Source organism: Nuphar pumila, chromosome 3 (assembly GCF_984573655.1).
Source record: "Nuphar pumila chromosome 3, dmNupPumi1.hap1.1, whole genome shotgun sequence".
Taxonomy (NCBI): domain Eukaryota; kingdom Viridiplantae; phylum Streptophyta; class Magnoliopsida; order Nymphaeales; family Nymphaeaceae; genus Nuphar; species Nuphar pumila.
In genome coordinates this window covers 1,513,829-1,525,196 of record NC_143251.1, presented here as the reverse complement: position 1 = coordinate 1,525,196, position 11,368 = coordinate 1,513,829, and the positions used below count along the sequence as shown (strand labels likewise).

The window sequence follows — 11,368 nt, the reverse complement described above, 5'->3', positions numbered from 1 at the left end:
CAAATGAAGAAACACAGGTGAGGGGTTGCTGCCTTGACACCCAACCGTTCCCAAGTCACCAGCAACAGAGTACGTAGTAGTAGACTCACAAGGCACAGGTGGGGGGTCGCCTTTTAGGGTTAATTGTACATGTCCGCAGAAATTTTTTGCAAGGGATTTGCTGTTGGTTGATTTTATTTCCCTTTCTTATTACAATAGTGAGAGTAAGTCAACTATAGATGACACAGGGCCATGGATCGACAACATTGATTAGCACGAAACGAACTCCAATTTTAACAGCTTATTGTTGTGCCACCTTGAGCTGCGTAGCCAAGACATGCAAAGCGTGACCAAGTTCGTAACTCCAACAAATGCAGGTAGGGTATGGTGGGTAGGGCTGCTAATCGATCCAGCCAAATTCCCTGCACTTCAGGACTTCGTGGTGAGTCGAGTCTAGCTTGAGCTCAACGAGCTGAGTACCAGCTGGTTTGTTTACTTTTAAAAATATATATTGTTCCACATCGGGAAGTAATGGGCTTTGAACTTTAGATTTATTCGGTGAAGCTCAAGTTGGTTGGCTCATTTACTGGCAAGATTCATTGTAGGATCTGAACTCTAAACCTATTGCATAAAAAGCAAACAAACACTTAGCTAGAGAAAGTATTCGACACTAATTCTATAGGCCAAGGGAAAACCCTCCATCAGTGACCACACGTTGACAAGCCCCTAGTTGGTACGACTCAGCTTCGACCTTCCTTGCATCAAGAGATGTTCTCTGTCAGTTTCAAACTCGTAATGTCTAATCAACTTGGTGGTGACATTCACAAGTCGCCCCTACGAAACGAGTAGAGCCCTTATGGCTTATTCTACGCTATATTATCTTATCTGATATAAAATACAACTAAATATATTTATTACTACTCCACAAAACTTCTAAAAGCAAAGCCCAGCCAAACACCTGTTGTTCATGTTTGCCTTATTTTACAAGTTTAAACAAACTGTTCACACGAAGTCTCGGAGAGCCTTGCAACGAGTCATTGGTATGGGATTTGATGTGGTGCTCAATGCGAAAGAGGTATGCGCATGCCATGGAGGGTGTCTTGTGCCTGAGTTCGGCACTCGACTGTGAGGGGTGTGGCACGTGCACATACGTGGTACAACGCAAGTGCGACAACGGATGCATGGATGCATGTGTGTTATGCGATTGAATTACCCTTGTTTGGGTGAGAAAGCACCCTAACCATGTGCATAAAGATGACAAGTTTATCGTACATGTGACGATGACCTGCTGGAGTATAAGGCTTCACTGAGGTCTCATAAGAAGAGAATTCTCGATGTTGATAAAGCAGAAAATCATTGTCTAAGTCGGAAGCGCATTAAAGAATAAGACTTAGCATGTTAAAGATTACAACAATGGTGAATGAATACAAGAACAAGTTTAGTAGGGTGAAGAAAAAGAGTAAACCAAAGATAAGTAACAAGGAAAACTGATATATCAGTGAAGACTGTGTTCTTACCTATATCGACATTATCAGAGACGACAATGGTTTGGGTGAAAGAAAATGTCTCAGGCTGATCTTTCGGAATGTGGTATGCGCAATGCGGAGCTCTACTGAGTGAAAAATGCATCGAGTGTACGAACGCGCGGCATGCGTTGGCTTGATTGGTGATAAGCGGTGATAGCATGACACGTGATAGGCAACAATATTGTCGTTAGTGCATCGATGTATGGCATCACAGACGTGGAGCATTGTTTGGTGAAGCAGTGCCAGCAAATCAGATGATGTTGCCTTTGAAAATTTGGTTAAGAACCTCTCAACTTGTAAGTTTTCCACGCATAGCGGTTGGATACACGAGAGCGCATGTGGGTTAGAGCTAATTTTCCTAGGGATCACATTAGGTGATTCCAATCGAGTATGGTGACTCGGAGCTAGGCGAGTGAATGCCTAGGCGTTGGCGAATGAGTTTGGGTAGTGCTCTTCGCTATGGTGTACAACATCAACTGGTCTTCGGATTGAGGGTCGAAAGACCTGATCCATTTGGTGGCGAGGTTTTGCGGTGCCATGCACATGGAGTCGCAATACGCTCCATGGCACGCAAGGCTAAGGCATCCGTGCATTGTTGGCTTGGGTAACTGGAATTAAGGAAAGATGACTCACAATGATACTTGGAGTCTCGACATGCATTGATAAAGGCTTTGGGGATGCACCATGCTCCTTATGACCCGCGTTGGATGTTGGTTAAGGTAGTAGTGTCGTATAGGCACGTTTTGGCCTATGACAGCGTACACCTGCTTGTGTGAGAGGCAAGATAGGTTTGGCCATTTAGTTGGAGGTGTTAGCTAGTATGAGACAGTTATACACGTAAGTGGCTATCAGATGCACGACGACCATGTCAGAAGGATCTCTTAAAAGAAAAGAAAGTTTGCTAAGTTAAAGTTTCGCTGTGTAAATAAGATTATGTGTTGGGAAACATGTGCTATGAGGCTGACTAAGCCGCAAGGCCTAGTGCCGCATGAGCGTTCCTTGGCTTGAAAGGCGAGAAAGTTGGCATTAGAATTTTAGCCCGTGACAACTGGTATCAAAGCCGATTTGGCAGCAATGCCACGTTGGATGTTAAGTTCTTTTGAGCAGGAACACACGAGTGCCTAAGTGGTGGATGTGTTGGAGAGCCTTTGGTTGGGTTTCTCTTTATGTTGCTAAGGCATGTTCGAAGCACTGAAATCAGAGTGCCATGCTTCATGGTTGAGTTAGCTTGAAAGCTCATTTGTTGGAGGTAGGTTTGGCTATATAGAAGGCCAACTATGTAGTCAGATCAGAACAGTAATGTGCAGTTCATGTGGGAGCATAAAAGATGGTTGTTTTCCTTCATGCCACGAAAGCTTTGTAAGGCACAGTGACATACAGAAGGTACGTTTGAAGAGGATGAATCATTTGGGTCACGACGACACTAAAAAGGGCAGTGTTTGCTTGTTATGAGCTCACCAATCACCTTGAAAATGCCCTAAGAATTAAGGTTGTGTACGACAGAAGGTCGCTATGGAATGCGATGAACCATTGTTGAAGTTGCTAGAGACACACTATGGTATGGGACTTAGTGTGTTCAAAAGTTGTGACGACTGCGAGTTGAAGCTAAAAGGGTAGACACACCTTTGGGTTCGATGGTGCCTTGGGTGTTGAGGACAACACGATGAGAAGCTCAATTGTCGCTCGTGGTTGAGGACAACGCGAGGAGGATTGCCTCGGGTGTCGCTCTGTGTTGAGGGCAACACGAGAAGAAGCTCAGCTATCGCTCATGATTGAGAGCAGCACAAGAAGGATTGCCTCGGCTGTCGCTCAAAGTTGAGGGCAACACGAGGAGAGCCTCGGTTGTAGCTCGTGTGTGTCGACATACTCTCCAGGGACCACGATCGAGGGGATAGGTGGTATGTAATCGAGTATGATCGAAATAACAAAACCTGAAGTGATCGAGCCAGCGAATGAGAAATAAGGGCTTACAACGAAGTCAAGTGAGGAGAACTCCTAGAATGGGCTTCACCTTGTTTTGGTGGTTTGTGCATGGGCCGCATGGTTGAGTAGTGAAGTCAGGGCGAAGGGGGCACCCGAGTGGGTAAAATGGCAGTGTGGAAAGAGGGCACACGTGCAAAGCGAGTTGAGATGTCAAGATGTCATACGAGCATGGGAGACCCGCTTGAGAATTGGAGACTATGTTGGGTCCCGTGATTGCGAGAAAAGAAAAGAAACCAAATGGGATGAAGGAGCTTAACATCTAGATGGGTTGCGTTGTCGAAGAGAACTCCTTGGTTGTTAACAAAGAGATCATCGAGGATGATGATGGCTTGAGTGGGGGAGAATGTTGCACATAAAATCTCGGAGAGCCTTGCAACGTACCATTGGTATGTGACTTGGTGTGGTGCTTGGTGCGAAAGAGGAGTGTGCATGATCATCGAGGACGTTGATGGCTTGAGTGGGGGAGAGTGTTGCACACGAAGTCTCAAAGAGCCTTGTAACGTGTCATTGGTATGGGACTTGGTGTGGTGCCTAGTACGGAAGAGGTATGTGTATGCCACGAAGGGTGTCTTGTGTCTGGATTCAACACTGGACTGTGAGGGACGTGGCATGTGCACAGGCGTGGTGCAGTGCAGGTGCGACAGCAGATGCATGAATGTGTGTGTATTGTGTGATCAAATTACCCTTGTTTGGGTGAGAAGGCACCACATCCATATACATAAAGATGACAAGTTTGTCGTACAAGCGAGGATAACCTGCTGGGGTATAAGACTGCACTGGGGTCTCACGAGCAGAGAATGTTCGATGTTGATAAAGCATAAGACTATTGTCTAAGTCGAAGTCACGTTAAGGAATGGAACTTGTCGTGTTAAATGTTGCGACAATGGTAAATGGATACCAGAACAAGTTGAGTAGGGTGAAGAAAAAGAGTAAATTAAAGATAAATACAAAAGAAAACTGACATATCAGTGAAGACTGTGTTCTTACCTACTCTGACATTGTCAAGGACGATAATGGTTTGGGTCGGAGAGAATGTCCTGGGCCAATCTTTCAGAATGGGGCATGCACAGTGCGGAACTCTACTGAGTGAAAAATACATTGAGTGTAGGAACACGCGACATGCGTTGGCTTGATCGGTGACGTGCGGTGGTAGCATGACATGCGATAAGCAACAATATCGTCATTAGTGCATTGTTGTATGAAGACATAGACGTAGAGCATTTTTTTGTTAAGCAGTGACAACAGATCAGAGGATGTTGCCTTTGGAGATTTGGTTAAGGACCTCTTAGCTTGTAAGTTTCTCACACGTAGCGGTTGGATGCACGAAGGTGCATGTGGGTTAGGGTTAATTGCTTCAAGGATCACATTAGGTGATTCCAATTGAGTATGGTGACTCGGGACTAGGCGAGTGAATGCCTAGGTACCAACGAATGAGTTTGTGTGGTGTTCTTCACTATGATGTTCAATCATCAACTGGTCTTTGGACTGGGGGTCGAAAGACCTGGTCTCTTTTGTGACGAGGTTTTGCGGTGCCATACGCATGGAGTCGCGATACGCTTCATGACACACGAGGCTAAGGCATCTATGCGTTGTTGGCTTGGGTGACTGAAATTAAAGAAATGTGGCTCACAATAATACTTGGAGTCTTGGCATGCATCGGTAAAGGCTTTGAGGATGCACCATGCTCTTTATGACTCACGTTGGATGTTGGTTAAGTCAGTAGTGACATATAAGTACATTTTGGCCTATGACAATATACACTTGCCTGTGTGAGCAACAAGATACGTTTGGCCATTTGGTTGAAGGTGCTAGTCGGTATGAGACAATTATACACATAATTAGTAGCTATCGGATGCGTGACAACCATGTCAGATGGATCTCTTAAAAGAAAGAAAAGTTTGCTAAGTAAGTTTCGCTGTGTAAAGAAGATTACGTGTGGGAAACATGTGTTGTGACACAGACTAGGCCGTAAGGCCTAGTGCCGCACGGGCATTCCTTGGCTTGAAATGCAAGAAAGTTGGCCTTGAAATTTTAGCCCGTGACACGAACTCTCCTTCAATCAAGCATCCTCTGAACCACAAGCTGCTTAATTGTCTCATAATTTCCCAGTAACCCTGCTGGTAGTTTTAGGTAATTAGGCCCCATGCGCACAATGGTCCAGGTTAGGCCCAGCCAGCCTGAAGCCGGACCAAATCTGCTGGTCAGATAGCCAAGCCATAATGATTTACGCAAACCAGTCTAATGAGATCCGTCTAGGTTTAGCTCCAGGCCAGGTTTAGGCCCCATCAATTATGCTCCACATGAAAATTTTGGCTGGGTTTACAAACCCGGTGACCAGCCCAAAGTCGACATGACTGCACCTCCAATTGCAAGTCACGAACTAGACCATGCCTCAAACAAGGTGTTGCCAAAACTCGGCCCTTAAGGCTCATGCCTCGAACCACAAGTTGGGGTTACTTGGTAATCGGTCCAAAAACTAAACGACGCAGAGTAACAGAGACAAGTTGCAAACCCCACCTGACAAAAAACCTGCATGCCCAAAGACTACTCTACCGTGAATGTCAGACCCGCTTAATAAACAAGTCAGGCAGGCTTGAACACCACACCAAAGCAAACAACCAAGCAGTACGACCCAAAACTTTAATTTTTTGCCAGAACTACGTAACAGAGCAGTATAAAAAAAGACGAACGATTTAGAATTTAGGTTGAGAAAAATGACATCTCACAAACATTGATTGAACAGAAGCCATGCCAATATTCTCAAGAACACTTGAATTGAACTTTTTTTTTTTTTTCAATGTTCTAAATTGACATCCCACATAAAGCCCCCCACCCTCCAACAAAGACGTTCGACGACGACGACACCTACATCAGCTAAAAAGAAAGAAAAAGGTTTAAAGGAGAATGAAACATTTGGTTGTCATGAAGCAGATTCTGCTTAATTAATTATTAGTTTTCATAGTAAAAACCTTAAACCACCCACAGGAACCAGAGAAAGAAAGCAGAGGAATTGAAAGAAAGAGAGTTTTTCGTAGAAAAACCAACAACAATTAGACATCAACGCTGGTTCTAACCCTCAGTCATCAGCACCTCCAGGCTGACGTGGAGACGAGATCCCGGCGTTGCCAGCACAGCAGCAGCGACGACTGGTACTTCTCCACGTGGAATCCCTTGACCTGAGTCCGGTTGACCAGGTAGTCGGCCTGCGTCTCGGTGAAGTTGCTGAAGGGTACCGGCGCGAACCCTGCGCGGCCGAAGAGGCTCCGCCAGGGCAGCAGCCTCTCAGGCGAAGATGAGGCGCGACACCGGGCGGCGACGGCGCCATCAATCCTGGGCTGCAGCAGGAAGCGCTCGATCCGGCGGACCGACTCTGGGTCGAGTCCGGTCGCGTCCAGCGAGTCCATGAGCGTTGCGTAGAACTCGAGCGCAGCCGCGAACTGCCTGCGCAAGGATGCGTCCCCGCGCTCGCACTCGGCGTCGACGAACACGGCGATGCGAGGACCGAGACGCTTCAGGAACCGGAGGAACCCGGAGACCGAGTCGGGACGGGAGAGCTCCCGCTGGACCACGGCCGAGAAGTTGATGGCGACGGCTTCTCCGTCGCGGAGCGAGAGGGCGTCGAGGCAGAGCGACTCGAACCGGCGGAAGGTGACGGAATCGAATCGGAACGGGACGTTGAGCTCCTGGGCGAAGTGGCAGAGGTTCTCCCGGGCGAGGCGGACCTCCATGGACTCGAAGGGGACGACAGCCGTGACGCGGAGCGAGGGAGGAGAGGCCCTGCTGGGGTTGAGGGCGAGCTCCTGCATGAAGGATGCCCACTGGCCGCCGAGCCCGATGTCGAAGTCGACGATGTGGATCGAGTCGGAGCCGTCGAGGGCCTCCAGCAGGGCCTGGTTAGCGGTGAAGTTGGCGAATTGAAAGAGCGGGGAGACCTCCGAGAAGGACTTGTAGGCGTCGATCTTGTGGACGAGGTCCATGGGGGAGAGGAATGGCTGATGGTGGTGGTGGTTGACGCCGGAGAGGGAGAGGAGGAGGGCTTCCTTGAAGTAGAAGGCGGCCCGGTGGAGGGGCTTCCCCAAGGGGGAGAGGACTTGATTGAGCCGCGCCAATATCGCCTGCGCGAGAGCGAAGTTGCCGGCCTCGACGAACCCGGCGGCCTCAATGAGCTGCTCAATGGCGCCGAGCTGCAGGCCGTCCGACCCGTGCTTCGGGCGGAAGAATTGAGCCGGCTGGGCGGCGGGTTCCGCCTGGAATTGCATCTGCTTAAGGTAGAGGTTGTCGAGGGAGGAGTTGATGCCGGTGGGGGTGGTGGCGGAATCGTAAATGGCAGGGAGGACAAATGGATAAGGGAGGTTGGAGTCGGAGTGAAGGAAGGAATTAGGAGGGGGAGCGTTGAAGGCTATGTGGGAGTCTATAACGGCGTCCTCCTGAGTGGATAGCTGCGGAAAAAGGAGAGGCTGGGGATGGACAGGATCGTCCTTCTCGCCGAAGATCCACCGGATGAGGGACGGCTCTTGAGGAGGGGAGGAGACGGCCATCAGCATGGAGTCCAAATCCTCCATGGGGGGAGCGATTGGGTGGTTGAAATCCGGGGTGACGCCGCCGGAGGGTTGCGGTGTCTCCCTGGCCCATGGCAGCTGGGTTTCGTCGGACAGGAGGTTTGAAACCGCCGCCACCGCCGCTAGACCGTCAGAGCCCCCGCACCCGCTACTGACGCTGACTGAGGTGGTGAAGGAGGGAGACAGAGTGATGGTCGTGGAGGGGCTGGGGCTCCGGCGGAGGTCGAGGACCGATGTGGGCTCGGTGAGGTCGGGTATGGCGAAACAAGGTGGAAGCTTTAGGTGGCTTATTTGGTTAAACAAGGTTGGGTGATCGTGGTACTGATGAATGGTGGTGGTGGCTGTGGTTGGGCTAGATTTCATGGAGGGTGGAGGGTAGTGAGGGGGAGTTTTTTGGCGGATATGGCCTAGCTTTTAAAGGCCGGAAGTTTGGGCACCCGCTTACAGAAGATCTCTCTCTCTATAGTCTCTCCTATCACTCTTATGATGATGATGATGATGATGATATGGCCATGATGACATAGAATGGGGTACGGTCAAGGATGAGTGGGGTCAAGAGAAGAAGGTCATCCGAGACAGGAGGATGACCCAATCTGACAGCCTCTTGCCGTGTGTTTTTCTAGCTTGTACGAGAAGCCATTTCTTTTCCCTGCGTTCTTTTATTTATTTTTTTCACAGAAAAATCTAATCCGGATTTCCACCTTTCTCCGAAAGCTTGCTGTTTTTCCTATTTAATAGCTTGGAGGCCCACAGCACGAGTCTCCCTCCCTCTCTGGACTATGGGACCATCACCCCCTCGGGGCCAAAGCCTAGATAGGCATACGATTTTATTACCTAAAATGCTCCTTTTCGTTCATCTAAATTGCATCTTGCTTTCATATACGTCCCCTTCATGAATGAATGGAGAGACCAGCATAGTTGCGATACAGTGGAAAGTTATAAATGCTGCATTATGTCGATAAGCTGAACTTGGATTGGGGGGTTGGTGTTGGGGTCGCATGGTGATGAATATAATTATTATAACCGAAGAATGGCAGCCCAAGATGATGATTATGATGATAGCAGTGATTTGGTTAGGTTAGTAAAGTTAGTAATCACACCTGAAATTCAAAGCCATTGTGATCATCATCATCTATTTTCTACAATCATAGTACTGAATAGTTCATCATTTGCAACCATCTTCACCATTAGCATTTATGTTCATGGAAGCTTTTAGTTTTGCTACGGTTGAGCTGAACTAGGCTGCGCAGGCTGTTGTTGGTGGGCAAGTTCCAACTTTCAAGGAAAGGAATTGCAGTTAAAGCAGGAGGGCATTTACGACAAAGCACATAGAAAAACTGACGTTTAATCCAAAGCATGCCTTTTATAATTATAAATAAATATGTAGCGTTTCAAAAATCTAGGCAAAATTCTTTTGTTTTCTCTGTTATTGACGGCTGGTACGACCATGGTTTAAACTATATTTCAAAATTTAAACGTGGGCTCGACAATTTAAAATATTTGCAAATATCCTCTATTGCCCGTGAAACCAAGAAAGCCAAGTTCCCTCACCATGAGCTTCAACCCACACATGACACAAGTTCAGCACGGAATATTCTCAACTAATGCATAACTATTAACATATTTCTTAAAGATATGTTTGATGGTTTGTCCAAGGTTGGACGAAATGAATAAAAAAGATAACGAAACATTGGTTATGTTAGTTCAACATTTGTTTGAACCGTACTCGGATATATTTCAAATGTCCGTTGTTTGATGACTAAGTGTGTACAACCGCTGGTGATGTTGAGGGTGGAGATCTAGAGGGCCGATACGGAGAAGTCCGGCCGAAGGAGGAAGGTCCAACCGCCGCTGACCGGGATGCCATAGAGCTTCTCCCGCAGGTGTCGATCAACATCACCAGGGTACTGATCGACGCTAAGGACTGCAACGTCGTCAGCTCGATGCCGGTAGCTTTCGACGTCACGGTAGAGTTCAAGGTCAACGAGTAGGGCGTCGGGATCACCGCCTTTCTCCCGACGGACGACGCCTTCACCTCGCTCTGAGCACAATGCCTCTAAAGCCTCACCGTCGATACGAAGAAGTTGGTGCTCAAGTACTACGTCCTCCACTCCTACTACCTGCTTGACTCACTGCAGTCGATCGTCTACCCCGTCCAATCGACCCTTGCGATGGAGGAGCGCAGCATCGAGAACTTCACCCTCAACATCACCAGCGCCAACAGATCCGTCCCCATCGACACTGAAATCGTCCTTACGACAATCACACAGACAGTCTTCTACTAGAATCCAGTGGCGATCTTCGGCATCTCGAAGGTACTCCTCCCTCGGGAGGATCTATCAGAGCACGCCGAAGATCGCCCCCCCCCCCCCCTCCGATTACTCGTCGTTGCGCCTGTGCCCGGGATTGACGGTGGTGGATTGAGTACCGGTGACGACAGTGGTGGCGGAGGACGGTGGGGTCATGTTCTCTTTAGCGGCACTGGCCACTCCGCTTGTCGATATGGAGGTAGTTTTTTTTTTTAACATCATTCCCTCCGTTCATGTTCTTTTTGTAACAAGGGGGAGGTGAATCGAAAATAACATACGATAATGAATGCGGCAGATGCAAAAAAACGTCCTCCATCGCATCCAATGTTTGTTAAAAAAGTTATTCTCGATGTCTTTTTCATCCCGTGAGATGCACGGGACGAGCCATCAAACATACACTAAGAGCATGTTTGATGGTTGTTCCAATCAAGGTTGTTAAATGCGATGAGGCGAAGCGAGGCTTTGAGTCTGTTATGAAGAGAGGCGTAAGCCTCGAGGCATTGAAGCGTAAGCTTCATGATCAAAATAATAAAATATATAATATTAATAAAATAATGAAAATCCCAAAACCCCATAAGATGGGTGAGGTTTTCATGTCTATCTAATCCATTCAAATAAGATTAGTAACACACTTCTTTGTTTCACTCATGATAAAGCATAACCACTAAGCATTAAAAAATATTTAAAATGACATAATTTAAATAGCTCAAGAACATAGAAGTAAATAACAATAATATGATCTCCTCTAATAGGTCGGACAAGAATTAGAGAATACCACCATAATCATGATAAACTAGTTAGACCCATGTTGATAGGGTTAAATGCGACTCTAAAAGTCATCTGTAAAGTGAAAGGAGGAAACAACATCACCATAAAAACTTGATAAAAGCTTAAACATTCAACTAAAGTTTAGCAGAAACTCATGAAAAATATCTTCAAGAGGATCATCTGGAGTGTGATAAGAAACCATATTTGTTATTATTCTTTTGATAAGAATTATATTAGACATATG

The 11,368-nt window shown here is 47.3% G+C and overlaps 1 protein-coding gene across 1 annotated transcript; it reads right to left on the bottom strand.

The window, feature by feature from the left end:
* Nucleotides 1–6,571: 6,571 nt before the first annotated feature.
* LOC149841590 (scarecrow-like protein 6) lies at nt 6,572–8,050 on the bottom strand. Its single transcript, XM_090002172.1, has one exon. The coding sequence runs from the start codon at nt 8,048–8,050 to the stop codon at nt 6,572–6,574; it is 1,479 nt and encodes a 492-aa protein (XP_089858298.1).
* Nucleotides 8,051–11,368: the final 3,318 nt, after the last annotated feature.

What these genes read in the sequence shown, in the direction of transcription:
- LOC149841590 (XM_090002172.1), bottom strand. Translation starts at nt 8,050, where the DNA reads ATGGAGGATTTGGACTCCATGCTGATGGCCGTCTCCTCCCCTCCTCAA.